Raw genomic sequence first — 27815 nt, forward strand, 5'->3', positions numbered from 1 at the left:
GCGTCTATCCGCGCCGCCACCTTCCCACAAGAGGAGACCTCAGAAGGCACTGGTTTGCCTCCGCTGCCTCGGGGGTCCCCACGTCTGTTGTGCTCCCGAATCTGAGAAAAGCGCCAGATGGAACTGTCACTTCTCCAGGGCAAACAGTGACTCACAGAGCTCACATCTCCACACCTTACCCGCCTGCTCGAGGTCCCATCCTGGTCAGCTCCCAAGGGGACCCCATCTCCCACTCTGACACGGCCACCAGGAGAACTGAAACCTTCAGGCAGAAAGCGGCCTAATTACCAAGAAGGGAGGGGCCGCCCAGGCAAAGCCTTTTTGCCACGATTTCCAATTTTCTGCCCAGTCCGCACTGCACAGATACAAGGAAAACCACCGGTTTGGTTCCTAGGTTTTATTCAAGAACTCGTACAAAACGTGTCAGATAAAGGCATTTTAGTCCTCATCTTCCTCCTCTTCTTCATCCTGGTTTATCTGGAAGTAACGTAATTCGTAACTCTCTTTGCTGTTAGCAACTACACGCAACCAGTCACGTAGATTATTCTTCTTCAAATACTTTTTCGTGAGATATTTCAAATACCTGCAGAGAAAGAACACTTGAGAACTCCACTGCACAACACAGTAACTTTTGTGACACCCTTGTATTCAAGATCATTACAGTTTAAGGTGTTTTCCCACATTTCAAAAATGGCCAAGGTAAGGTAAATATACCGGCCAATGGTCTAACGAAAATAAAAGCCACATTTCATCCAAACGGGCAATAAAAACGAGAACACATAAGGAAGAAGAGTTGTCCATGAGACAATAGCAAACACCAAAAAGATGACTTTTGTAACCACTGGAGAAAGATGTCATGGTTAACTGACAAGGACGCACGCGGCCTTAGTTCCTTCTATCCAGAAAGAGGGGGGCGGGGGGGCTCCCACGAGCTGCAGGCACTTCCCACACAGCAGCTCGCTGGGCCGGGGCCTCCAGGGCTGCTTCTGCCGGCTGCTGCCTTACACGCTCTCCCTTCTGCGGTGACCCTCACTCGCCGCCACCCTGGCTCCAGCTGTGCGGTGACAGCACCCTCCTCCCCTGGATCTACCCCGGCGCCTTCCCAAAGCCACAGGGAAGCAGCGACAGAAGGCCAAGCAGACCCCGTTGGGCCCAGGAACCTTCCCAGCCTCTATACAGCAGGACTCGTAACACTGGCCGCCTCTTCAGACCGCGAGCACCGAAGGGGACGCACAGGCGGAGCGGCAGGTTCGCCAGGACCTACGTGAAGGGGGCCACGGGGGCGCGACTCCGAGAAACGGACATCGGTCCGCAGCGCTACCTCCGCCAACAGAGCAGTCTTCGCAGGACATGAAGGTCTCCGTTCAAATCCACCCACTTTTCCCGACACAAAAATCAATCAACGTGGGCGTCCCATCTAAAAAGTACTCATTTTCCCTTTATTATTTCTCCCTCGCTGTATTCAGGGGAGGCGGGTAACTCAACAGCTCGGGTGCCGGGAAACGGCCCCCACTAGACGCGGAGGGGCCGCTAAGTGAAAAGCTGCGGAGGTGCCGAGCCAGGCAGAAGCTCTCGACCAGGAGCACCTTGAATGTTTCAGGAAAAGACAAGACAGGGAAGCTTCAGCAGCAGATGAAGGCTCCTATCTTTCTCCACTGGGCCAAGAGCAGAGAACGTGGGAAAACTCAAGTAAGCTGCTCAGGAGATCTGCTCACACAGGCAGGAAAAGACAGGAAGCAGGCCCCAGGAAGAGTCCAGAACCGCCCCACGCTCCGTGCACCCCGGGGCCCCTCCCCACAGGGGCAACGATCCCCATCAACCCGCCTGCGGCACAGAGGGAGTGACTCGGCCGGGCTACAGGGGCCTCCGCTTATGCTCTCCAGTCATCTCGACTGATCTCGTTCAAAATAAAAGCAAAGGCTTAACTATAACCAACCTGTCCTAACACACCTTCGAGTTCCCACTACCTGATACAGTTTGACTGAAAGCTCCTAAGTATGCCAGCTCTGGGCTAGCAGCTACGTAGAAACATGTCCCATTCTTTCTTTCTCTCTTTATTTTTAATCCTCACCCAAGGATATGTTTATTGATTTCAGAGAGAGAAACATCAATGTGAGAAACACTGATCGGTAGCCTCCTACACCACCCCGACGAGGGATCGAACTTGCAACCTTCTGCTGTATGGCACGCCGACCAAGCCACGCAGCCAGGGCAACACGTCCAATTCCTTAGCAACGCGTAGTATTTTCATCTCATCCGCAAAAGGAAAACCACATAACACAGCACGGCAAGAGAACTGATGCTCCTGACTCAGAAAACAGGAATTACGTAGCGCGGTTTCTGTCTGAACAGGAATTTCAGATGCCTCATACAATCACAGGTAAGAAAAGTACCCATAGAGTTAGCCCTGGCTGGGGGCTCGGTTGGCTGGAACATCCTCCTATACACCAAAGGTTTGCAGGTTCAATCCCCGGTCAGGGCGGTGATGGGAGGCAACTGATCAATGTTTCTCTTTCTTTCTTTCTCTCCCTTCCTCTCTCTAAAATCAATACATATATATAGAACTAAAAATGAAAGCTCTTGCCCTGAACGATGCTGCTCAGTGGGTTGAGCATCACCCCGCAAACCCAAAGGTCTCCAGTTCGATTCCCAGTCAGGGCCCAGGCCTGGGCTGCAGGCCAGGTTCCGGGCCGGGGGGCATACAAGAGGCAACCCATCAATGTTTCTCTCTCTTCCTCCTTTCTCCTCTCTCTAAAAATAAGTAAAACCTTTAAAAAAATGCAATCTAAGCAAGCCTGCCCATCTTTACTTTTGGAAATACTTAGTCTGTGAAAAATAAGTCTTTTTCAACTACCCGAAATTGAACCTTTTTAACTACCGTAACGGCATTCATCCATCCACTCACTCACTCACTCACTCACGGCCTCCCGCCCGCCCTGGGCGGCGTTTCCAAGTCCGTGGATGCAGGTGCAGACGCAGACACGGATGCGGATACAGACGCGGATGCAGCCAGACAGGCCAGCGGCACCCCCGCCCCGGCGAGGGCAGGAGTCTTCCCGCCGGACGCAGGCGCACACAGCCCGCCCGTACCTTTTGGAGAAAGGCACCTCGGAAGTCACAGTGATCTTGCTCTTGCTTCTCTCAATGGCCACAGCCCCTCCGCCAAGGTTCCCCGCTTTCCCGTTCACCTTGATTCTCTCCTGGAGGAACTGCTCCTGGAAGAATCATCACATCAGTCGGTGAGTGGCTAACTCGTTACCCCATCGCACCAGCAGAACATTTTATCTTTTATACTCCTCACGCTGAGCATTGGTTTTCCAAACGTCCGATCTTTTTTAAAAACGATGGCAAGTCTTTAGCTACCCACTGAGGGTCTGAAACCTAGGACCAGCCGGTGGGAAGCGGCACCATTCAGCCTCACTGACAGAGCCAACAGGAGACCAGACCCCAGCAGGAGCACACAAGGTCGGACGTGCCCCGAGGCGGAAAGCTTTGACTCGTGGGTCAAAGGTAGACGGGGTTCCCAGGGGCCGAGGCTACAAGCTTGGTACAGGGAACCGAAGCTGCAAATTCTGAACCCAAGGAGGGTAAAGCACTGTCCTCAGCACGAGTTACTCTCTCCTTGACCCCGTAAAAGCAGCAAAATCGTTCAGTGACCAAAACAGCCAAACGTCTGCTCCGCGGCCACGGGCAAGGCGCAGGAGGGGCAGCGGCCCAGGGGCCCAGGGGTGGCCTCTCAGTAGAGCCCTGCAGCAGCTGGGGCCGGTCCTTCACCTCCACGGGCTTCAGGAGTCTTTGTCCAAAAGGGAGAACTTCCTGGTTTTCCTTCTTTCTTTCTGAAAAGTCATTATTATTTTCTCCTTTCTGGTTTTCTACCAAAGCGATAGGAAGGCCCTTTCAGCTGCAAATTGCTATCACCCTGTACTTAACCTCTAATCTGCAACATACTGATGACGGGGTAAAGTGACTGGGTCAGAAATCTTCTGCACCTTAGACTCGTAAGTGATTCATGTTTTCTAGCCTCAGAAAACTTCTAGAAGAAAAAAAGACAACTGCATACAGGCAGGTGCAGGGGAAGGGAGGAGGGAATTATGGGTACGGCCACCAGACACACACTGGAAGGGGCCACGAAGGTTAGGAGGGAAAAGCAGCCCCAGAGAACGGCAAGTCACTGTCTGGAGAAAGAACCGCCCAAGGAGGGCCGTCTTAAACAGGACAGGGACACACGACGCCTGTCCACCAGGACAGGAAACCACGAACGATGGCTGAGCTCCGTTCTGTGTGATCCGCGGCCGTAGGCCAAGCTTTTCGGTTTTTTTATATGAAACTTATTCACGTTCCAATGATATTATTTTGGCAATAGCTGATGTTCTGCAGACGGGAGAATAAATGTAAATTTAGGAAGCTTCCGCCTAAGAAGTAGCCTGAATTCCTCAAGCGTGGTTATGGGAGAGGAAGAGCGAGACGCCAGAACCAAGACGCACGGTGCGAATGCGGCGGGGCTGCCCTTCCTAGGTTTGTGACAGAGGGGCATGTTGAGGAACGGGCCAGATACAGGAGCAAAACCTCAGGGCAGAGCGCATTCTGAAACAAAATGAAGTACGATCAAAACACCAAGCTCCCGCCACAAGTCAGCACGGGAGCCCTGTTGCCACCAAGGCTGGAGCTCTGCGTCCTCCGGGGCTTACGCTCAGACGCCCCGGAGCGCAAAGGCGCTGTGGCTCCGAGGAGGTCTGCCTGTCTCCTGGCAACTTTAAGGAAGGCTTTTGGACACTCACGGAGGGAGTTCCCTGGCACCGATGGGCTGCAGCCCCTCTTGTTCATTCCCTGCAAGGCTGTTACCCGCACACGAGGGCAAGGCCGGGGAACGAGACGCTAGACCCGCTCCAGAGTCCGACACGGGGCCTCAGCCCTGGAGCTGCCTAGGAGCCGGGAGCAGAAACGAGCTCCGGGGGGTCTCTCAGCACCATCCCCAAAGGGTCACAACTGTCCAAGTGGCACCAAGGGCACAACTTACAAAATTGGCAGCGTCCATGATTCCATCTTCTACGGGGTGGGTGCAGTCAAGGGTGAACTTCAAAACCTGCTTCTTTTTTTTGCCCCCCTTCGCCACAAGCTTTTTCTAAGAAAACATACAAACAGAGATGAAGGCACAACCAGCCCCCACCCACCCACAAAAAAAAATTACAACCACCAAAAACACCAGAGGTGGAGAAGTCCGTACAAACGCAAAACCCGCAGAGTCGCGCTCCTCCGCAAGGGTGCCAGGAGCCATCGCCCGCCCGGAACGGAGGATGCCCAGCACCCACGCTTCAGCCTCTTTGGGGGGGAAATCACCGACCCCTCGTGACCCACTTCCCTGCCTCCCCGATCTCAGCGGGCATGAAGGTCTGTCCGTTTACGAAGCACGATAAAACGAACTTGTCCTTTTATGTGCCATGAATTTTCCACAAACATTGACTTCGTTCCAAGATTTGGGCACAGGCACGCCAATGCCTTGCAGGTGTACCTACAACAACGTTAATCTAAAAGTCAATACCGGTCCTGACGCTGCAGATCTCCTCCGAGCGGCCCCAACGCCTACATCCCAGCCACGCTCATACCGCCCGACAAGGGCACGGCGAACCGAGGCCTCGGTTACACCTCCGCCTACAACGGCTGGCGTCCCGACTAAGCTGACCTGCGAGTTAGCCCTTCCAAGCCATCCGTGGGCGCATGCCCTGCAGGGTTCTAGCTCCTTCGTCCCCACAAACCCCGCCGCCGCTAGCAAAGGCTTTGAACAGCCTACTTCCCTGGAACTGCGCTCTACAAAGCTTCTGCAGAACCTAAAAAGGCCACACGAACGCACGTTCTCAATCCGCCGCCCCCCCCCCCGCTTTATGCTTCAAAGACCTTCACCTAAAACTTGCCCACTCACTGCGTCCACTTGGCAAACATTTAGCTACCGCAAAAGTCAGAATTTTTTTTGTTTGTTTGGTTTAAGACATCTCTTGCTAGCTTACCACCGAAGGGGCTGCTTTAAGATCTGCCCCCGGCAATACAGTGTCAGCAGGGGAAACAAGAACACCTGCCATCGCAGGGTCCAAGCAAAAGCCACGAACGCAGAGAAGCGCCGGGGGCCCGCCCGAGCAGCGTCGCCGAGCCGCCCGTGCTAACGGGCCGTCCCGGGAGAAGGGGGGGCGCGGCCCGCCTGCTCCGAGCAGCGCGGCAGGGAGAGCCCAGCCCTAACCCAGAGCGTCTCTACGGCCGCGCCCGGCACTAACTCCCTCCGAGGACGCCCCAGCGGTCCCCAAGCCCGGGACTCCCTCTGCGATCAGACCCCCTTGCGTGGACATTCCCATCGTCCCCGAGTCCCGGCCGCGGGGTTCCCGGACGCGCGACTCCCAGGGGGGGCAGCTCCCCTTCTCCCTCCCGCTCTCCGCGCAGGTTACCAGGCCCAGACCCCGGCTGCGTCCCGCCGGCCGGGCTCCCAGGGCCGCTGACGGGCCCAGGCCGCAGCGCCGGCACTCCAGCTCCCCGCTGGCCGCAGGCTGAAGGCCGAGCCCGAGCCCGAGCCGCGCTGCGGGGCTCCCTCGCGGGTCCCAGGCCGCGGCCTCCTGCACCCACAACGTGCGGAGCCCGGCGGCAGCCCTGCCCCGACTCGGCCGGCCTGCCAGCCCAGCCCCGGGCGGACGCTGCAGAACGCCGGCCGCGCGAGCCGCGCAGGAGCCGGGCCCACGAGGCCCACGTGCCGGCCCCGGAGCGGAGGCCTCACGCGGAGTCATACTGACCACGGGAGCCATGGCGGCCGCGGAGGCAGAAAGGGAGGTGCGCGCACCGCGCAGACGCAAAGAGGCCGCGGCGCGGCGGGCGCGGGGGGCCAGGCCGGACCGATCGCTCGGCCACGCCCCTCGCCGCCGACCCTGCACGCCGCTCCGCGCGATCGGGGAGCGATTGCTTTTCCCTGCGTGCAGAACCCTTCCTGTCGCCGGCACGGAGGTAGTAGAGGAAGGAAGGGGGCCGGGCGGCCGGGCTCACGGCGAGGGATCGGCGCGCGGGGGCCCGAGCGGACGAGCCCGAAGGGGAACGAAGGGCTACGCTCTCCGTCGGAAGGTCTTGGAGAGAAAGAGAAATTCACGGGCTCACAGACTACCAGCTGCCCGGAGGGGAGTCGAACCCACTCGCTCGGGGAGGAGCGGCCGGGCCTTGCTGCCCTGGGTCCTAATGCCCGACGGCACCGGCTTCCTGCGGTCCCTCTCTCTGTCGGGGTTAACTTCTCGCGGGATTTTTTTAAATATTATGTTTAATTATTGATCGCGGATTTTTCTCTATCGCGGGATTTTGCGGGACTGTATACGCATGTTGTTAAAGTTACGTAGGGTAAAGAGTGTAGAATACATGTAAGGCTCCTACTTCATGGGGGGGGCGGGTCTAGAACCTAACAGCCGCGACCCGGGAGGGAGCACTGGGAGCCGGCGGGCAGGCGCTGGGCCCCTCGGGCCTTAGTCAGGGACCCCCCGGCTGAGCCCGGCACAGTCCCAAAGGCAAGCCGCCGCCCGCGGACCCCCTCCCCGTGCCCAGCTCCGCCTGCGCTTCTCAGGCCGGCGGGGAGAGCGGACTCTCCGCTCACAGGCAGAGCCCTAGCCGGCGCGCCTCTGCCTGGGGCTGCCTTTCTCGCCAGCTGCCCGGAGACGCGGCTGCCGGCGGCGGTTCGCGGAGGAGCCAGGGCCTTCCCCAGGCCTGCCGTCCACTGGCTGTGACGAGGGGGAAAAGGTGTGAAAACAGTGAAGACGGTCTCGGTCAAACTCACGGCGGCTGGAGGGGAAGGGAAGGAGACCTGCGGACCGGCTCCGACGGGGACTGCGCACCCCGCCTTCGCTCTGTAGGGCCTGGGGTCGACTTCCAGGCGGCTGCTGCTGCGATTACGGGGGCTTCCCTAGGGGCCTCCCCGTATTTACACGCAGACGTTCCCAGCGGCCGCCCACGGCTCATCCGCGGGAGCGGGCGCTTCTTCCCGACGGACGGACGGACCGTAGGACTGGCCCTGCGCGTTGTCGATGGCCAGTGTAAGTCCTCGCAAAACGGATTACATCTTCCTCCGCTCCTGCTTGATGTGTGGAAATGCCTGCAGCCCTGCCCTGCTGGTGGCATAGACTCTGCGCCCCGAGACCTGTCTTTTTTATTTTATTTTTCCAACAATGACCTAATAATCGCTTTCTTTTAAAAACACCTTCCGCTGTGGAAGTGACATCGCTTTTGTTTAACAGCTGGACTGCGCCCCGCCAGCCCCGTCCACATGCACTGTACCCCCCCCCCCGCCCCCTTTCCCTGGCTGCAGCCCCCGCACCTCGGCGAAGCCCAGTCCCGGCTGCCGGTGGTCGGAGGAGACAGCGCGCTGCCTGGCCGGGCCCGGCCTCGGGCCTGCCGCGCCTGCTGCCCCCGGCTAGCTTCGTTCAATAGGGACCAGGGGGTCCAGGCCTGTCTGCTTCCTGCTTGTTCTCCTGTCGGCGTCACCCCCCCTTGCTGCATCTGAGCAGTGGCAGTCGGAACATTCCAGAAGCAGTAGTTGAATCCGGTTTTCACTCCAATACTCTGTTCCACTGAGACCCCGGCAGAGCAGCCCCTTCTAGGCGCTTCTGCACTTTAATAACAACACCCTAGGAATGGTGGCAGCTTCCCCCGCGGTTCTCATTGCACCCCTTCAGTGACCGAGTTCACTTGTCTTCATCCCTGCAAACGCGTGTGCTTTCTCCAGATACCACTCCTCACCCTGAGCAAGCCGTGGGGGCGCCTGCCCACCCTAAAACCCTCTCCTAAGTGACTATTTTATACCTCCGGCCACAATGCCAGGCGCTCCTCCCCGAGCCTTCCTCGCAGCTGACGCCTTCCATGGCTCTCTCTTCAAAAACACTGGCGCAATGCAGAGAGCTCACAGATGGTCCTGCCTCCTGCCTAAGCACCCAGCAGCACCTAGACCCCGCACTCTGCCTTCCCTCCTGTTACTGTGGAAGGTGTCCTGCCCCCATCTGAGGCCCTATTCTGTACACTTGTGCCACCTGGAGGAAATCACTCCCACAGCCCGCCCCTCCTGGGCATCGTCAGCGCAGCCTTTCTTCTGGACCATTCTTCACCATCCCGCATCTTAAAGAAGAAAAAGCCATCCCTAATCCCCAACATTTTCCTTGGATCATAACCCCTTTTCTCTGCATCTCCGCCCCGGACGGCACGGCTCCCAGGCTGAAGCCCTAACTCTGGGTGTGATGGTAGTAGGTGGGGCCTTTGGGAGGTGATTAGGTTGAGATGAGGCCCCCAAGGGTGCCCCCTGGTGGGATTGGTGCCCTTATAAAATAAAGAGACAAGGCCCGTCTCCCATGTGGGATAGAGCAGAAGTCTGCCTGCGGCTGCAGCAGAAGTGACTCCTCACCGGGCACCAGATCTGCTGGGGGCACGTTTTTGTATAGCAGCTCGACGACTGACTAGGGTAACAGTTCCCACCTCCCAAGGCTGTCGTCAGGGTTAAGGAGCAAAAGAACTTCGGCCCATAAACATGGGCCGTCGTTACTGCTGTTATCATGACGTGGAGCACAAAAGGAACCAGGGAGGACCCCTGAAAGGACAGGTCATTTCTGCCTAGAATTCACTTTATTTTATTCCCCCTACCAAACTCCTACACGTCCTTCAAAACCCAGCTCAATTTTTTAATCTATTTTTTCCTAACTGATTAGTAAGACTTTATTGAGCACCTTCTGCGGGTCAGGCTCTGGTCTGGACTCTTTGATTTCCAGAAGGGCAGGCTGGGGCGAGGGAGGGGGCTGTTTCCCAGAGCTCAGGGCCAGAGAAGGCAGATAAGTAAGGACCTAAGGATGAAGGGCGCGCTGGAGAAAATCATACTGGACAAACCAGTGCTCGCCAGGCCTGGGAAGGCAGAGGGGGCCCTGCAGGAAAAGCTCAGAGCCTGCCCCCACCCCAACCCACGCGGCTTGGGGGCTCCCGTGATGACGGCGGTGGGGTCTACTTATCTGGAGGCCTAGTGAGCACATTGCACTTCATGAAAGTGACCCCCATCCCTGGGAGGCCCGCCCGGTTTTGCCCAAGCTCCGAGGCTCCGAGGTCAATAACGCGGGCAAGAGTCCCTAACCAGCCAAAGGGAGGCCGGGGATCCCAAGCCCTCTCACGCCCTGTCGCCCGAACGGGGATGTCTGGGGGGGCGTGGCGTCTGCTGCTCTGTCGCCCCTAATTGGCGGTGGAGAACGTGGAGCCGCGCGGACTCACTTCTGTCGCGGCTGGAGTCCCGTGGGCACAGGCCCCTGCGCTCCTGCGACCACTCTGCCTTCCCGAGCGGAGCGGGGTCCTTCCTCGCTCTCCGAGCCTCGGACCCTGGCGCGGCGCCGTCCTTCGCAGCTGCGGCGTCCCTGCCTCCCCTCCTCCCGGACTGGGGAGGCCGCGGCCGCGGCCAGACCCCGCGGGCTGAGCGGCGGTCCTGGCTTTCGCGCGAGGCAGCGGCCAGGCTGAAGCCGGTGGACCGGGGCACCTCGGAAGGGCTGTCGCCAGCACGTCACTCAGAGGACACCGGGAAGGGAAACTCCTGGGGCGGGAGAGGTGGCGGCAGTGGGAGGCTGGGCGTTGGGTGGGAAGCCGTGCCGGGTCCAGCGGCCTGGCTTTCAGGGCCGCCGCGGGGGTGCGGGCGAGGCTGGGAGCGCGGGCACCGCCCGGCCCCTCCGCACGCCTCGCCGCCCGTTCTCCCTTCGCCCTGCGCTCCAAGACCCGGGCCCTTGCTGCGCCGCCGCCGTCCTGCGCAGTCCCCACCGACGTCGGAGCTGTCTTCGCGCCCCTGGAGGGCCCAGGCGCCCTGGACGCCGCGAGCGGCCACCGATCGTGTGCCCGCTGTGCCACGCGCAGTAGGAGCACCCGCGCCCGCCCGACTGCTTGCACCGCTTCTCGCGGCCGCCTGGCCTGCCCGCTGTGCCAGTGAGACCCCTCCGCGGGAAGGGAGCCTGGCCCTGCCCCGCGAGGACCTGGGTGCGGGGACAGGAGGCTCTGACTCCCATCACAAGCGGTGCGGAAGGCCGCCCCCAGCCCAGCCCGAACCTCTCCGCTGGAGGAGGCACGGACTCCCGCCCATCTCGCTGGTCAGGTGAACCGAGGCCTGGGCCTCCCACAGAAACTCAGGGGTCAAGGGCGGGGCTCGAGCGCCTGTCCTGGGGGGACTTACTGCCGCTACAGGATGATCCAGATCTCAACACTGCATCAGGATACTCCCAGTCACTCACTTGGGGGTCCCTGAAATCTTCGGTCAACCCAAGCAGGTGATGCTGGCTCCAGTTACCCAGCGTGGCCCCAGTAAATCTCCCTAAAGCAATGAGAGGGGTTTGAGGGCAGGCTTCCGCGTCGTGACCCCAGGTCACAACCCCCTGACCTCCCAGGACTTGCCCAGGACTGGGTCAGAATGAGCAGTGGTGGAGATATTTGTAGCAGATGCCAGCCTGCTGGGTACCCCACCTCCTGCCCTATTTCTAGTGCCAGCCTGGAAGGGGGGTGGGAATAGGGGAGAGAACGGGTATCTAGATCAGGGCTGCGGTCCCCGCCCCCACGCTTGCTGGGAGCCAACCTACAGGGGGCACGCCTCCGTGCTGAGGTTATTTTCTCAAGAACCCAAAAATCATGACTAGGAACTCGTTTAAATCCTGGCACGTGGAACGCTTGGTCCTCCAACTTAGTACCTGCCACCTGGTAGCCTGTCTATAGGCACTTGTTACCCAGTCAGCTGGGGACAGTCAATCGAGTAGCTGTGGTCCCCGCAAGGTTTCCCTGGGACTAAACCTCTTGTGGACTGCCACTCCTCGGTTTATGTGGGTCGCCCCATGTCTTTCCACGGGACAACACTGCTGGGGTCTGCACTGCTATGCAGGGGACTGTTTGCACTGAAAACACAAATTGGGTTTCCCTCTCAGCTAAGTAACTGGTTACAGGTGGAGCCCAGAAACCTTCAACAATATCCCGAAAACCTGGGTAAGCCTGGTTCCTAGGCAATGATCACCATGCCAACTAGGCCAACCCGGAGGCCAACCTGCGGGTTGCACAGCCACACCCACTCCCTCCGGGCTGAGTCCCCCGAGGCGTGCTGGGGGCCAACCCACGGGGGTGGGGGGCGGGGGGCGCACAACCACTGCCTCAGTCAATGCGGGCTACAGCGCATGCCCTGGACTCAGCCCTGGGTCCGGCCTGCACAAGCGAACTGGCAAGCCCCCCCCTCTTCCCCCTCCCGGCTGAATCTGGCCTCCAGTCGGCCAGGTGGGCACTGCCCTTTGGTTACTATTGGTGGTAACAAGAGGAGGGCTACACACGTTTTTGTTGTAGGTAAAACATTGTGCAAATGCAGGTTCTGCCCTCCCCTCAACCCCCTGTAGGGCCTCTCCAAGCCCATCCAGGGTGCCTGCCCCATACAGAACCTCCTGCCTGCTCCCTGAGCCCTGGGGTTCTCATCTGTAAACTGGGTCTGTTAGAGGCAGGATAACCCCAGGCTGGTACGAGCACGCTCAGTGACGCGCGGAGACCGCCGGTTCCGCAGGGGCGGTTGTCGCGCTCAGGCTCCCGCCGGGCTGGCAGGACGCCGAGACCACATACTTCTGCAACACGTGCGGGCAGCCATGTGCGCGCGCTGCCGTGAGGGGACGCACCAACACGCATGTTTGCGCGCCACACATCGTGGCCCTGGGCCAGCGCGGCCGTGCCCCAGAACTGCAGTGAGCGCGGCGTGTCCCGGAGGACAGGCACTGCCTCGGCCCTCACTGCCGCCCCCTCCGAAGCGCTGCACACCGAGCCCGGCACCACGTTCTCCACTGACAAGAAGTCACTGCTGTGCATCCGCTGCTTCCAGGACATGCAGGGGTCGGTCGAAGGAGCTGGAGACCAGGGGACTGGGGGTGGAGGGGGGAGCACTGAGCCGGGCTCTGCTGTGGGGTCCCCGCAGGGAGAGCCCGGCCCACTGCGTGGACCTCGAGTCGGCCTGCGTGCAGGACTCCGAGCGGCTGGTGAGCGCGGGGGTGCCCTGCCCGCTGGCCGAGGCAGGGCTAGGGACACATGCACCGGCCAGGCTGAAGCTGCCTTGTCCCCAGGCTGTGAAGGCCCTGCAGATGGCCACGTGGGAGGCCATCCCGCAGCTGCAGGCAATGGTGGAGGAGGTGCAGCGTGGCGCAGCGGAGGGGGAAGCCGCCATCCACTCCCTGTTCAGCATGGAGGCCAGGACAGCCCCGGGCTAAGCGTCCTCATCAGCCCCGACCAGGTGTCCGCAACAGCAGACACGCCCCCCAGAGCCCTGTGGGGTTCCCGGGGTAGCAGGGCGGCAGGCTTTCAGGTTCACCACAGCTGCCAGGTAGTCCCCACAGGGAAGCCAGGGCCTCCCAAGCAGGTGCTGGTGGTGGGGTCAGTCAGTCAGGGAAGACGTCCCCGAGGTGACATTTAAGGTGAGGGCCCTGGGGCTCGCAGGCAGTGGGACGCAGGAAGGAGGGTCTCCGGCCCAGGTAGCCAGCTGGCAGGTTGGAGAGGGGGTCGGAAACAGGTGTGGCTGGGGCCCAGGGTCGGGTGCGAGTGCCCGGCCCGTCCCCCCTCCCAGGACAAACTGGCGGGGAGGAGGGCGCTGCCGCTGCAGGCTGCGCACAGGTGCGTGGGGGTAGCGTCCCCGCCGCTGCCTGTTGGGTTCCATCCACCTGGCTCACAGCCTGGGTCTAGTCCTGGCCGCTCCCTCGGCCCCTGCGGTGACGTAGCTGCAGGGCCACAGGCATCACAGGTGTCTCTGCAGCGCCTGCAGGCCAAGATGCAGAGCCTGAAGGGCCAGGCCTGGGAGTGGCACCGAGACATCACCGAGCACCACTTGCTCATCCAGGCCAAGATCACGGGGACGTTCTTCACAAGGCCCTGCAGGCAGACGTGCAGATTGCCTCGGAGGACGCTTCCGTGGAGGGTATGGGAGCTCTTCCAGGAGGCAGCCCCTGCGAGGACCCACCTCCCCTGCGGGCCCCCATCAGCATACACACGGGCTTCCCTGAGACAGGAAGGGGGAGAAAGAGGACATTGGCCAGCACCCCAGGAGGCCTGGTGGGGCGGCTCTGGAACCTGGGTCTTTGCTGCCTGGAACCACGGGGACGGGTTGGGGTGCCGCAGAGCTTGAGTTGCTGGAGGACAGAAGTCCCACCCATGGAAATTCCAACTCATGTCACAGGTGACCTTCAACTTACTTTCTCTTTCAGATGTGGGAGGAGTCCTACCAGCCGGCGGCTAACGAGCGGATTTCTGAAGGTCCTGGGCAGCGGCTGCTGTGTGCACCCCGTTCCGGAGCTCGCCCACGTGCCAGTGCGGATGGGAACGCAGGTGCTCACTAACCAGATACAAAAACCCCCTGCTTTCCCCTTAGCCCTTGACTTGGCCTCACCTGCTAACCGGCCTGAAAACGATGCACCCGAGGTCAGAATTCGGTGAGTAGAATGCCCTCTCACCTCTCACCTTGCTCTTTAATTAAAGAGGTAATGATGGGGAAAGTTGAGCTATTTCGATGGCGGGAGGCTGGAGAGCAGGAATCTGAAGCCAGTGAGACGCAACGCAGCCCAGCTGGAGCAGGGGAAGGCCCACCCGGCCACCATCACCAGCCACATCACACCCCACACCTGCTCCATTGCCAAGGTGAAGGAGCGGCTGGAGCCCAGGTGAGACAGGGCGCCCCAGGGGAGCCAAGACACCCTGGGAAGGGCCCCTTTGGGAAGTCAGTGGGCCAATCAGGGCGCGTGGGTGGCCAGGGCCTTGACATCTGCAGACACGGAAGGAGCGGCTGCCGGGTTTCTGCTTCTAGGCGCGCGGCTGCCACCTCTCGTCCTCAGGAGCAGGTCAGAGCAGAAGACAGGCTCACGTCCAGCTGCCCCTCGCGGGCTCTCTGCTGTGATGTCTCGCGGGCACCTCCCAGCCCACGGTGGCCAGCAGAACTTGACTTCCTCCCCATGGCCCGTTACTCCGGGCCCCCCTCACTAAATGCCATCACGGTCTCCTGGGGGCTCCAGCAGAAAGCCTGGGAAAGCCCTGGGTTCCTTTCTCCTCCTGCCCCAGGCCCAACCCCGCCCGAGTCCCGTTCACTCGCCTGTCCCAATCCACTTGCTCTGTCCCTACTGTCCCCAACCCAAGCCACCACTGTCACACACACCCCTGCCCTCCAGTGTGCCACACGGCCCGTCACGCCAAGCCCGACAGTGCTCTCAGGCCCCTCCCTGCCCCCTCTGGCCACATCTGCCCCCCGCTCACCCACGCCGGACACAGCGGCCTTTCTGTGCCCAAGAAGCTGGACTGGTCCCCACTCCCCAGCCTCTGGTGGAACTCTGGTCTCAGACGGTCCCCTGGACCCTCGTCACTCAGGTCTCAGCTCGAATGTCGACAGCGAGGCCTTCCCAAACTGCCCTGTCTCCACTCCCCGCCACCCCCCGCACGCTGGCCCTGCTGACCCTGCTCCCCAATCTCGGCACATCCCCCCGCCCCAGAATGTGGCTTCCTGCCCACGCATGCCACAGCCCCGCCCTCAGGAAACAATGCTCAGGACCAAAGTCCTGGGCGGGCTCGTGAGTTTTTGCTGCAGCTTTCGTGCAGAGTGCACTTCAGACCTGCGGCGGGCGGGCTCCGCTGCCACCCCCGATTCCCGGGTTGCTCCACGTGCGCAGGTCCCAGGCCCCCACGGACGGCGAGTCAGAGCAGCTGTAGAACATGTGTGACGACGGCACAGATGACGAGACCCAGGCCAGGTAAAGCGAGTCTCTCCACCAGGGGCAGGCGGATGGTTCCCTCCAGGGACAGGTGCGGGCACCAAAGGCAGACCCGGTTTCCTGTCCCTTCCGGTCCCCTCCGCCGCCTCAGCGGGGCCTCCATTTGTAAAATACAGGGTCAGAGAGGTTTGTAATGTGGACAGCGACTTCAAACAGTGGCTCACAGACGACCAAGATGACCTTGATGGACGTGGCACAAGTTCCTAACGGCAGATGCAGAGAGGCTGCCCGCACCTGGCACCACGAGAGCCGCCGGCACGCAGCCCAGCCCCTGGCACTGAGGTCACGCAGCTCAAACCCACTTCTGTAAGAAAGATGACTGCGCTCGGTCCCTGTGAGAGACCATAACTATCCACCGGATCCACGGTGTTTGCCAGATACTTGCCAGAGAGAGGAAAGAATGTGCAGCCACAGACACGTCACCGTCACGGCGGGGCTTGCCGGGAAATGTGCTGCGTGGGGCGGAGAGCGGGCTGTCGGGTCAGCGCGGCTGGAGCCGGGGGGCTGAGAGGTCGTGGGCAGGTCTGCTGCTGTGGTTGGTGACGGGGCATAAAGCACCCGCCACCCCCAGGCACCGTGTTTAGCTCAGATGTGTCGGGGGCGCGTGACCTCAAAGCCCCTGCTGAGACCGCCCCAGTCACTGCTGTCTGGGCAGCCGAAAACCCTCAGGATGAAGTAACAGCCCTTTAGGAGACCCTCCAGTTCTGGCTCTGACGACATGGCCACCCGGTGCCTTCCAGAAGGGCCTCCCGTTCCACAAGCCTTGGCCCAAGTGGTTTCAGAGCCGGTCCCCATCGCAGCTCCTCCGCCCCCTCTCCCGGCTGCGCTGTGGTCACGCCCCTGTGCTCGCCTCCTGGTGACGATTAAGGCGGCGTGGGCAGCAGCTTTTCTCCAGGAGGTCCCCATCCCTACGTAGTGCCCTTGGTGCCAGTGGAACTTGATACTTTTCAAAAAGGAAAATTAACCTATGTGACCTAAAATTCAGTTTTGGAGGCAAAAAGATGCCAAGAGAGACGCATTTCACGCAAACATCCGACCGAACTCAGTGGTTCAGACAGCGCATGGCTTCTCCACACCGGCTGGGCTCTCATCAAGGCGATCACGTCCCGTGCACACGCCCGACACCCCGGGCCGGCCGTTCAGGTCCCTGACGTCCCCACGCCAAAGCACCCCGAGCTTCCACGGGAGCCTCCGGGGTGGGAGCAGCCAGCCTTACAGTCTTAGAGGGAGGGATCCAGAGCTGAATCGAGGAGGAAAATGCACTTGGTTTACGCTGTAGGCTCTGGACGGTTCTCAGCCGGAAGCCACGCGACCTGAGCGCCTCTACGCCTCACACAATCACAGTACCATGGCTTGTAGTGACGTCAAGTATAGTTTTATTTCAGGTTTGGAAAGAGTATCAGTATTTGTGAAAGAAAGCCCAATTTAAAATATCTGAATAAACATTTCTGCATGTAAAAAGAAGAGAATAATTACTCCATGAGGTTCCTCTCCTAGCTATGGACGGCTTCCCAAGAGCAAGCGTCTGTCAGGCCCAGGCCTGGCACCCCCTCCACCCCAAGCTTGCAGAGCGGGGTGCAGAGGGCAAGCCCCCCACCACGCGGGCGGTGCCAAGGTCGCCGACAGAAGCAGAAACGGTGCGAGGCGGCAGCGATCTAAGGCAGTAAGAATGTGCAGAGAAGGGGCAGTGGGTTACTGTACCTGGGACGGGGGGGCTGCTATCGGAGCGAGCTGTGGGGGAGACCTCGCTGAGCCTCATCTATTGACACAACGTACTCATTTAGGAAGATTTCCCCATCGTGGCAGCATCCAGAGGGTTAACGCATGGGAGGGGTGATCAAGTTTACCCTGAGGCCCCAGAGGCAGCGCACACCAGCGCGGGGTCGTGGGGGGGGGGGGTGCCTTCTGCTGTCCGCGGGGCGCGCCCCCCACCCTCTGCTGTGAACAGCCGTTCTCGGCCTGCCTGCAGATCCCTGTAAAACGTGTCCCTTTTATGCCGCTTCAGGTAACTTTGTCCTGCGCGGTGCCTGTGTTCCCCTTAAGAATCTGCACTTTAAAACCTGCACTAGAAAAAGAAATCTCCTGACAGTTTTTTAATTTGAGGGAACTGGAAACACAGCTTTTGCTCAAAAAGCTCTCGGGGATACCCAGAAAGCTTGCACCCCGTTAACCTGGTTTTCTGTCCTGCACGCCGTCACTGCTAAATTTATACGGTTAAAAAAAATCTGAAGTCTCAGTACCAGGCCGAAGTCAATTACCTGCCAAACCCTGTCCCTAAGCAGTTCATCTTTTACCCGCCAGTGCGTGCTGACGTCCGCAGGGGAGTGTTCCTCCTGAGGAACCAGTGGCCCGGGGCTCCCATGGGGGCCTCCGCAGTCTGACTACACGACCCCCCGGAGGGCCGCCAGTCGGGTCTCTCTGGTCCGCACGCCAGCAAGTGTCACACCAGCAAACCATGAACCCGCACGCTCTTTGGTATACAGAATAACAGAATTAATGAGGCCATGAAATCTAGAAATTAATAGCATTTTGAGTTGGTAAAATGCTCTTCTGAACACACATTTCCGGTGTCTGGCACAGCTAACCGTACGAATGTCCATTTTTGTGTAACTCTGACCCAGGGCGGATTCCATTAGTGTCACCTCTCGTTTAAGTACTAAAACCGTCCGACGCTGCTCTCAAGTCTTCACAACGCCCCTGTGAGGTAGGTGGTATTGACCCCATTCTGCGGATGGGGAGGTCTAGGCACAGAAAGGTAGGCGGCTCCTCGGAAGCCGCGTGGCATGGCGTGGCGTGGCGTGGTGTGGCGTGGCGGCAGGGCTGCGCTCCAGCCGGGGCTCCGCTGCCTTCACGTCCCCGCGTCCCGGCGCCACCGCAGAACTGCTCGGAAGGATCGCATGCTGAGACCAAGTTCCTGTCCAGTCCGGAATTCAACAAGGGTCTTTGAAGTTTAAATGTCTGACTCATAAAGCCAACCACTCTCCCTGAACTTGAAGAACAAAAATACGGCTAAATCTCAGTTGGGATTAGCTGCTCTGTTTGACCTCCATGAGTCGCCTTGAATTTTGTGAGTGTGTGCGCTCTCAAACCCCTCTGGAAGACAGTTTGAAATGGCATTAGGGATGAAGGGATTTTGAGAACAGAACATAGAAATCAATAGTTAATAGGTTTAAATCAAAACACAAAACTCTACACTATGGCAAAATAAGAAAGAAAAAAGAAAGAATAAACAGAAAGCAGTATTTCTCAGCGTTTAACAATGCCCCGCACAGAGCAGGCGCTCAGTAAGCATTTCTTGGACAAGGGACCATGGCACGTCTGTCACTGGTAACGGCCCCACGTGGGAGAAGGGCAGGAGCCAGGAGCCCGGAAGCCACAGGGGCCTGCTCCCTGGTGACACAAAGCCGCTCAGCCACATCCGTCCACGTGTCGATGCTTCCTTTCTGCCAAATAAAAGGCGGGGCTGTAAGCCCCGAGTCCCCTTGAGTTCATACTGTTGTCTATAAAAACTAGATCTGTGAGTATGATTAAGAATATGAAGAGCCAAGTGCCTGATGAGGAAGTGTCTTTAAAACTGTGTGGATGCTCGTGCACTAAGGACAGAAATAAGGAGGTCGAAGCTGTGCTGTTTTCGGTTAAAGTCAAGATTTTCGGTGTATTTCTAACTCTAAAATGCGGGGGTGCCCACATACCCCTTCCGGCCGGAGCAGCCTCCTTCGGAGTAGCATGCCTGCCTCTCCCACGGGGCGCCGGCTCCAGCCGACATGCACGGTGGCCTCGCAGGGCAGCCTGCGGCCCGGGGGGCCCGCTGAGTATTGCTGTTATTTGCCCCTCGTCCGACCGTCTTTGCTCCACGCCCCGCCTGGATTCAGCCCAGGAGCAGGCTGCTCCGGGAAGGTGGGGGGAGGGGCGGCCCTTGGGTCCGAAGGCCTTCTGACCTCTTGGTCTTGAGGATATTCCAGAAAAAGAGGTGGTGACGCAGACAATGACTGAGAGACCCCATTCTGCAGCGAGGCGGACCAGAGGCCGGCGGTCCTGGGCCGCACGGGCGGGAGCCCCCCCGCCGCCGGCACGTCATAGCTCCATCTTGACCCCCTTTATAAAAGGCAGGCCTGTGGGCACCCGCTTCTTATACTCCAGGTACTCCTCTCCGAAAAAGTGGATGAGCGAGATCTCCTCCTCCTCCGTGCGGTCGCGGAAGAAGCGCCACACGGTGAGGGCGTAGCCCACGCCGCAGATGGGGTTGCACAGCATCACCTGGCGGGGACAGAGGGCGGGCAGGGTCAGAGGGGCCGCCTCCGGGCCCTGGCGCAGCACCTGCCCCGCCAGCACTCACAGGGGACTGCCCGCCCCGGGCCTGAGAGGCTCCCCAGACACGCACTACGGCTAGGGTCCCGGAGGGCCGCGGCCGGGCGCCGTGAAGGGAAACCGCAGCGTCACGTTCCCGAGGAACCAAACGCTCGGCGCAGGTTCTCTCCCACACACGGCCTGCCGGTCCTCGCACCTGAAGGCCATCTCAGACACTACAAGGGAAGATCAGCCTCTTGGATTTCAACCCCCAGGTCAGGGTGAGAGCAACTCCCCGTCCAGCCCCAGCGCGTGAATCCCCGTTCACGTGGCGCCCCCACCTCCCAGCAGCGCGCCCAGCCCCTCGCCTTCCTGTCCTGGCCACGGCGCCCTCACAGGCTGCCTCCCGCAGCTCAGCCGCCTGGCCCCCCGCTTCTGGCCCTGGAGCCGCCCTCCCTGTGTCCCTGACACGCTGCGGCCTCATCGAGCTTCCAGAACCGCTTCAGCCATCCAATCACTGCCATGCTCGGAGAGCTCCCAGGCCGAGCCCACCTCCTCGGCCTGGTGAGAACGCAGGCGGCCCCTGAGCCTGCTTGGCCCAGGCCCCGCCGCACCCCTGCCTAGGTCTGCCCGGACTGCCTCTCACCCCCAGACCCGGGTAGCTTTTCCGCTTTTGGGAACATGTGCCCACTGAGCCACTGGCAAAGAGTCTTCCCAGGCCAAGAGCTCCCCCAGCTCTCAGGGAGCCTCTGGGCTGCTGGGGAACCCACTAACCACCCCCAGCCACTCTGCTGACCCATCCGATGGGTGTCTTCCCCAAGTGGGTGACCTCCACCAAGAGGACCAGGCATACGCCTTCGACTTCCTATTCTCATCACTGTGGACCTACCAAGCGCTGCTTTCTGTTCCCAGAACCGCTCAGCCCTTCACAACCAATAAACCGGCCAACCCCAGAGCAAACCCGGGTGCTGCTGATGCTGTCCCACGCAACTCGTGAGGACAGGGAGGCCCGCCACTAGGCATTAAAGCCGGCACTGGCTCCCAGCGCCACAGACCGTGTGGCCTCTTGGCATGACCTAGAGTGGGGTTTCCTAATCGCCGGCCACGAGCCGTGGCTGAGGCACAGAATCAGCCCATGCGTCACAAACAGCGTGAAACGTAATAAGGCAGAAAACAAAGGGCAAGTGTTGTCCTGGGAAAGGCCTGCTCCGTTTTTTCACACACGTGTAGGGTCACAGTGTAAAAAGGTCTAGGATCAAAGAAGCATAAAAACCTCTTTAGCCCTTGGGTTTATAGCTAGCATTCATGGCAGTTCCGTGTTGCAGCTATAATCGATTTCTTCCCAGGGAATATGACTGCTAATGGGAGAGTCTTAAGTTTCAGGAACACAAGTTGTAGAACGAATGCTATGCCCTGGCCAGGTGGCCCACTTGGCTGGAGCATCGTCCTGTGCACCAAAAGGCTGAGGGTTCAATCCCCCAGTCAGGGCACACACCTAGGTCGCAGGTTCGGTCCCTGGTCAGGGTATGTACAGGATGCAGCTGATCGATGCTTTCCTCTCATATCCAAGTTTCTCTCTCCCCCCCTCCCTTCCTCTCTCGCTCTAAGATCAATGAAGGCACGTCCTTGGGTAAGAGCGTAAATAAATAAATACGTAAACAAATAAGGGCTGTGCAGTAGCCGCTGGGGTCCACCAGAGTCCCCACGGATCATGTGCTGCGCTGGAACGCCTGGGGCCCAGACTGGATATTCTCCATGAGGTGGTGAGTTTCCTGAACTCTATCCGTGTTCTCTGGCCAAGTCCTCCTGGGAACCAAGAAAACTGATTCAAGAGACAACGGACAAGAAACAAAGCTCACTCTGCAGCCTGAGACAGAACAAACCTCCACAGGTCACATTAAACCGAACACATGACCCTGGCCTCATCAATAGCAGCTTCTAATGAAAGTAAGTGGCAGCCCCATCTCTGTCCGCACCCCACTGGGGTGCTTTGGATCCAAGCGAAAGAGGCAGAGAACGGGCTCAGCAGATGGGGTACCAGCACCGAGACTCGCCAAAAGCTCACGCATTTAGGATGCCCATATTTCAAGGACAGGGTAAAAAACATTAAGGACTAAATCAGTTCTTCTGACTTTTATTTAGTTATCCCTTGAACCGTGACAGGGAGCAGATGGACCTACTGAAAGAGGACCAACGACCGTGTGAATACACTGAAACCCACTGAATGGCACACTTTGAAACGGTGAATTTTATGATATGTGAATTACATATCAATTAAAGAAATATTTTAGTAAAATGTGAAGACCAGCATCACATCTGATACTATACCTGAGTTCCGATGCTCCAGTAAAACCACCCCACGTAGGAGGGATGCCGGAACCAAGCGTACACTCCGCTGGTCACCAGAGTGTGGGTTTCTGATTTTTCGTTCTGCACCACATGGTTGAAGTTGGAACCCGCTGTGAACATCGCCGCTTTCCTCAGACATTCTCCAAAGACGACCATGAGCAGGCCCGTGGCACTCAGCCAGGTGACCTGCTTCAGTTCTGCAGGAGACAAGGTGACAAGTAGGACATGGAGACACTGGGCTGTCGGGTCCCCCCTTCGAATGGTTAAAATCAACCTACTTTCCAAAGATAGGAATGGTGGAGACACACTAGTGGGCAACTGGCATTTGTCAGCCCATCACATTAAAATTTAAGTGTAAGCAAAACATATCCCCTAAGCTGTGCTGTTCATCTGTTTCGAGTGCCACCGGCCCAATTAGAGCATCCTGGCAAAGAGCTGATGGGCTCTCGGTCCACGCTGCCCTGCCACAGGCTCCCGGCCGTCCCTTGGGGACAAGGACAGCTAAGAGAAACAGAGAAGGACCCAGTGCTTCCCGCCCTGGCCATTTACTGACTCCTGAAAACTACATACATTTTGTTGAATCTCCTGTGGGAAGTTCAAGTTGAGAGCAGGTGCCTGTTGCAGAGGCTTTTGCTAGTAAAACCTTCGTATGAAATTCCTCAAGTCACACAAAATGACTAGATCCAAATCTCCCCCGACTGTAAAACTCGGACTATAGTTATCAAAGGCAGGGGCTTCAGCCCCAGCTGGCGTGGCTCAGTGGATTGAGTGCCGGTCTGTGAACCAAAGGGTCGCCAGTTCGATTCCCAGTCAGGGCTCATGCCTGGGTTGCAGGCCGGGTCCCCAGTGGGGCCAGGTGAGAGGCAACCACACGGTGATGTTTCCCTCCCTCTTTCTCCCTCCCTGCCCCTCTCTCTAAAAATAAATAAGTAAAATCTTAAAAGAAATAAAAGGAAGGGACGTCATATCCCAGGGTGCAGTACATTATGCAAGGCCTAAAGCAAAAGGTCAGTGTGTCCTAGATTCAAACTCCAGAGACAGAATGCACCACTCTGTCCCCTATAAAGAGCTTAGGGAGGAGGCAGGTCTAGGAAATCGCTTGGGGAGATTAAAGCTGACAGATGGGCCCACGTCACTGCCACCAAGCCCGCGTGGAAGCCACCCAGAGGGGACAGCGGGCACACTGACCTGGCCAGAAGATGTTTTCAAGTGTGAACTCTATCCAGGAAGAGAGCGCGGCTACGGTGTATTCCAGGCTGTGATTGAGGAGAAAGGAGTCCAAGGACAGGCTTTTGGGGTTATTGACGGCGGTGACTAAGTATTCCGAATAGTGGAACAAGGACAGCGAGCACATGTACCTATTTGAAACAAAAAGAAGGAGAGGTTAAATGTGAACTTTTGGGGTACGAAATTAAAGGGGGGGTACGTTAGGGTAAGGGAACAGCCATAAGTCCAAGTACAGACCTGGGTCTGTGAAACGGTCCCTGAACCCTATGGTGAGGCCCCATCATCACCTTGTCTGAGAGCGGACCTCAGGCTCCCGTGATACCCCCTCAGGTTTGCAGAAGTGAGGTTTTAAAAGGACAGCCCTTCTGAATGTCATGGGCAGAAAGCAAACAAGGGTTACGAAGGCCCTGTGGGCCCTGCAGGCTTCCTAAAATGACACCACACACAGTAAAGCACCAATGTGGGGAACCGGAAAATATAGTAGTGCGTATGTTGAATACAAAAGTTTAAAAAACTGAAATAGTTCCAGCAACAAAGAATCCGACGGCTCCGTGTTGATAATGGGAGATAAACCTATTTACCTCGAAGCCACTGGTTCCTATCCCGGTCAGGGACTAGAAGGCTCCAGGCACTGAAATCAGAGTGTCGGGGAAACCCTACACTGGCCGTGGGGGACACACTAGACATGACCTCCTAGAAATGAGAGATGGAAGACGAGCCAGGGCCTGGACGTCCCAGCAGCTGCGGCTGCCAGGGAGGGTGCCCGAGACTTGCTCTGCCTGCACCGGAAGCGGCCCCTGGGCACAAGTGCTCGCGGACCAGGACGCGGGAATCTAGGGGAAGACAGACGCCTCGTTCCCACGGAGCCCTGAACAGCCTCGGCCAGCCAGGGGTGGTGAGACATGGGAACGGTGCGAGGCCACCACCCCCGCTCCGATGGGCCCACCCTAGCCTCAAACCCGCTGCTCCCCAAGTCCTTCTTACCAGCCAAAGTGATTCCAAGAAGACTGGCTAAAACTTAGCAGCACCCCGCAGCCGAACACGAAGCCCAGAAAGCAAGCTCGGATGGCTATCTAAAAGAGACCCAAAAGAAGTTGTCACCTGGCTGTTTCGGGGCACACGCATCCTACTTCCTGGGATGAGCAGGCCGCTGCCAGCGCTGGCGCCCACCACTCTGCCTCTGTGGCCTCGGGCAGGTTACTAACCTCCTGGACCTCGGCTTCCCCGTCTGCACGACGGCGACAATAATCGTACCTACCTTTTGGCGCACCCTTGACGTTACCCACGGAGAGCGCTTCAGAGCAAACGCTACAGAAGCGTTAGCTGCCGTGATCAGTTAGTGCTGCCACTCTTACTCAGGGCTGTGGGTGACCTGCGTGGAGCTAACTGACTGGCAGGACTCTCCCAAGTCCCCGCAGCGACCCCGGTCCCAGCACCCGGAGACTCTAGCGCCCGGCGCCCTCCACGTGACTGCGGGACCTCTGACCTCGGACTTGACAGCAGGCAGGTCTCCGCGCCTTCGATTACATAAAAGAGCCCGTGGGCTCGCTCCTTCCTCACCCCACGCGCGTCCGCCGCGGCTACGGAGCCGCACCGACTGCCACTCTGCAGCCGCTCCGCCGCGTGGAGGGGCGCGGGCCCCACGCCCCCGAGCCGGGCGAGGCGCGATCGCTCCTGCCGCCCGAGCTCGCGGGCACAGGCCACGCCGGGAGAAGGAGCCCCTCTCCCGGCCGAACCCGACCCGGACCCGGGGGGGTTGCCCGCGCGCCGCGCCCGCCCCCCGTCCGACGCCGGCCCGCACCTGGTAGCGCGGCGGCCGGTAGAGCAGCAGCAGCAGCGCGTTGAGCCCGGCGACGTAGAGCGCCAGCCCGGTGCGGCCCTGCAGGCCGGCGCGCGTGAGCAGAGGCAGCGCGAGCACGGACGCACCCAGCAGGAAGGTGGCGAGGCTGAGCCGCGCCTCGGAGCCCGGCGGAGCCCGCGCCGCGCAGCCCGCCATGGCGCAGGGCGGCGGACGAGCGGGCGACGGCGCCGTCTGTAGCCCCGGGAAACCCGCCCGCCGCGCCTGCGCACTGCGCCGCCGCCGCCGGTGGGGATGGAGCTGCGAGAGCTGCGCTCCGCCCGTGAACTCTCGCGATACCGCCGCGCCGCAGGGCTGGGGCCGGCATTTGGCGGAAGGGCCCCGCCTTGGCCCCGCCCCGCCCCGCGGCCCCGCCCCCAGGGACCTCCTGCCCCAGGTCCCGCGGCCGGCGGAGGGGCGGGGCCGCAGGTCGCCTGGGTCCCGGGCGGAGAAGTCCAAACCTCCAGAATGTCCCCGACCGAGGAAATCATGTGAAATAGGAGGCGACCCAACCCTCGGCGTGCCCCGCGCGGTGCTCCCCCAAATTCGCACCCTTCAGCGCGCAGTCGCGAGCGAGGCCGATTCCAGCCTCCACCTTTAGGGGTCCGCACGCCGGTGCGAACACGGAGATGCCCCGCCCGCTCTCAGCGGGGTCCCCGAGCGCCCGCTGGAGCTGCCCTCGGGGCGCAGCGCGGGGCATCCACGCGGCGGGAGGACCGCCCGCCTGGCGGAAGGCGGAACAGCCCAGGATATGTCACGGTTTTTAAGAGGCAGAATTCAGAACTTGACCGTGGGATCCTGCCTGCACGTGGGAAAAACAGAATCGCTGCGTGAGCCTGGGAAAATGACTGAGCTGGAAGCCAGGTGGTAAATCCCTGGGCGGCTTTTATTTTCTCCTTTATATGTTTTGGTATCTTCCATATTGCCCACAATCAAATTATGTTAGCTGTGTAATCAGAAAGTGTCCTTTATTTTTGTAACGGGTTAATAATGCCGCATCTGGGGCGCTACAGAGCAATGGTGGGGGAGAAAGGCAAGTCAATAAATGAATAGAAAAATTATGGTTGTAAAAAAATAAATAAATAAACTATGGTAGACGGGAAAAGGGCAGGAGCCAAGGGAGGATGGAGAATGAGGGCCCTCGTGGGGGGCCCTTGGGCGGGAGGGCCGGAGGGTGAGGGTTCTGCGTGGAAGAGACGCGGCAGCCAGGTCTCGCGCCCTCTGGGACCCGCGGCCCGCCTGCCGCTGGAAATGAGAGCGAGGCGTCCGAGGGGAGGAGAGGAGGGAGGGCGCCCGAGTCAGCAGCCAGAGGCGGGAGGGAGCGAGGGGGAGCAGATCCGGGACAGGCCCCGGGGGAGGCTGGGGCTCGGAGCCCCGGGCCAGACGGCACCTAGGCCAGGCGGGCTGCGGGCTGCAGTCAGCCAGGCCCCGCCTCGGAGCCCCTGGCTGCCCCCCTCCCCGCTGTCCCCGCAGGACGCCTGGCGCTGGGGCAGCTGGGCTCGGGGAAGCATGGAGAGCCTGGGCTGGAATCCGCTGTCCTGCGCCGCTGCAGTCCGGCTTTGTGCCCGCGGGCACATCAACTCCGAGAGGCTCAGTTTCCGTAAAATGGGGATCCTGATTTCACCATCCGGTATTGATAACGTCCTGTAAAGCCCCAGCAGACATGGGCTGAACTCGGTTGGTCGAAGTGCAAAGGAGATTTAATGTTTTACAATCCGAAGTCGCCCAGGGGCAGTGCCAGGTGGGAAGGAGGCTGGGCGTTGTGCTGAACTCCGGCCTCTGCCCCGGCTTCTCGCGGTCTCCCTCTGACTCAGGATTTCTCCCTCTCCGTCGGGAAGCCTCGGGGACACTAGAGGGCGCTGGCTGCACCTTCACTCCTGGGAGTAAGTCTGGTCCTGGGGCAGAGCTGCTCCCAGGGGCCAGGGAATCGTCCCCATTCTGGCGACACAGAGTAACGTCATCCAGACCGGAAAGCCTCCTCTGTCCTCTGCCCATCACTTGCCCTTAGACCCTGCCAGCCCCATCTTGAAAAAGGAAGAAAAAGAGGGGAAGCAGTCCTCTCCAGACAGGGCCAGACTAGCGGGAAGGGGAATTTTTAGAAGTCACTGGAGTTGCTGAATCTGTCAGCGCTCAGGGCTCACAGGCCAGTGATGGAGGAGGAAGGCAGATATATTCACGCACTGGCAGAGACCCAGAGAAACAATGTAACACAAAGAGATGCACACAGAGAAACAGTAATGTACACAGAGATACAGACAGGAGCGCACGCACACACCCGCCACCGCCAGTCCAGGGGAACCACAAGCCTACGAAAATATAAGAAAATAAAGAAAAACTGC

The 27815-nt window shown here is 59.5% G+C and overlaps 3 protein-coding genes across 3 annotated transcripts; 1 reads left to right on the forward strand and 2 right to left on the reverse strand.

Annotated features, from left to right (window-relative positions):
* Nucleotides 1-382: 382 nt before the first annotated feature.
* On the reverse strand, nt 383-6854 carry RPL22 (ribosomal protein L22). Its single transcript, XM_090268499.1, has 4 exons — nt 6771-6854; nt 5018-5122; nt 3091-3215; nt 383-583 (listed from the first exon to the last, which is right to left on the reverse strand). The coding sequence occupies exons 1-4, from the start codon at nt 6780-6782 to the stop codon at nt 439-441; spliced, it is 387 nt and encodes a 128-aa protein (XP_090124625.1). The 5' UTR covers nt 6783-6854; the 3' UTR covers nt 383-438.
* On the forward strand, nt 6781-15759 carry RNF207 (ring finger protein 207). The gene is given in 17 exon segments (XM_090271774.1): nt 6781-6807; nt 8318-8421; nt 10645-10828; nt 10831-10877; nt 12567-12625; nt 12628-12657; nt 12660-12722; nt 12786-12867; nt 12950-13010; nt 13080-13226; nt 13778-13868; nt 13871-13949; nt 13951-13960; nt 14226-14346; nt 14390-14450; nt 14538-14678; nt 15660-15759. Coding segments are annotated over 17 exon segments (1407 nt in total).
* A 1370-nt stretch (nt 15760-17129) lies between these two features.
* On the reverse strand, nt 17130-25664 carry ICMT (isoprenylcysteine carboxyl methyltransferase). The gene is made up of 5 exons (XM_090268500.1): nt 25441-25664; nt 24624-24712; nt 23601-23770; nt 22392-22609; nt 17130-20033 (listed from the first exon to the last, which is right to left on the reverse strand). Exons 1-5 carry the CDS (start codon nt 25633-25635, stop codon nt 19851-19853), a joined length of 855 nt encoding a protein of 284 aa, XP_090124626.1. The 5' UTR covers nt 25636-25664; the 3' UTR covers nt 17130-19850.
* Between the last annotated feature and the right edge of the window lie 2151 nt (nt 25665-27815).

The sequence above is a fragment of the Furipterus horrens genome, unplaced genomic scaffold (assembly GCF_987537825.1).
Source record: "Furipterus horrens unplaced genomic scaffold, mFurHor1.1.pri manual_scaffold_3, whole genome shotgun sequence".
In the NCBI taxonomy this organism is placed as follows: Eukaryota; Metazoa; Chordata; class Mammalia; order Chiroptera; family Furipteridae; genus Furipterus; species Furipterus horrens.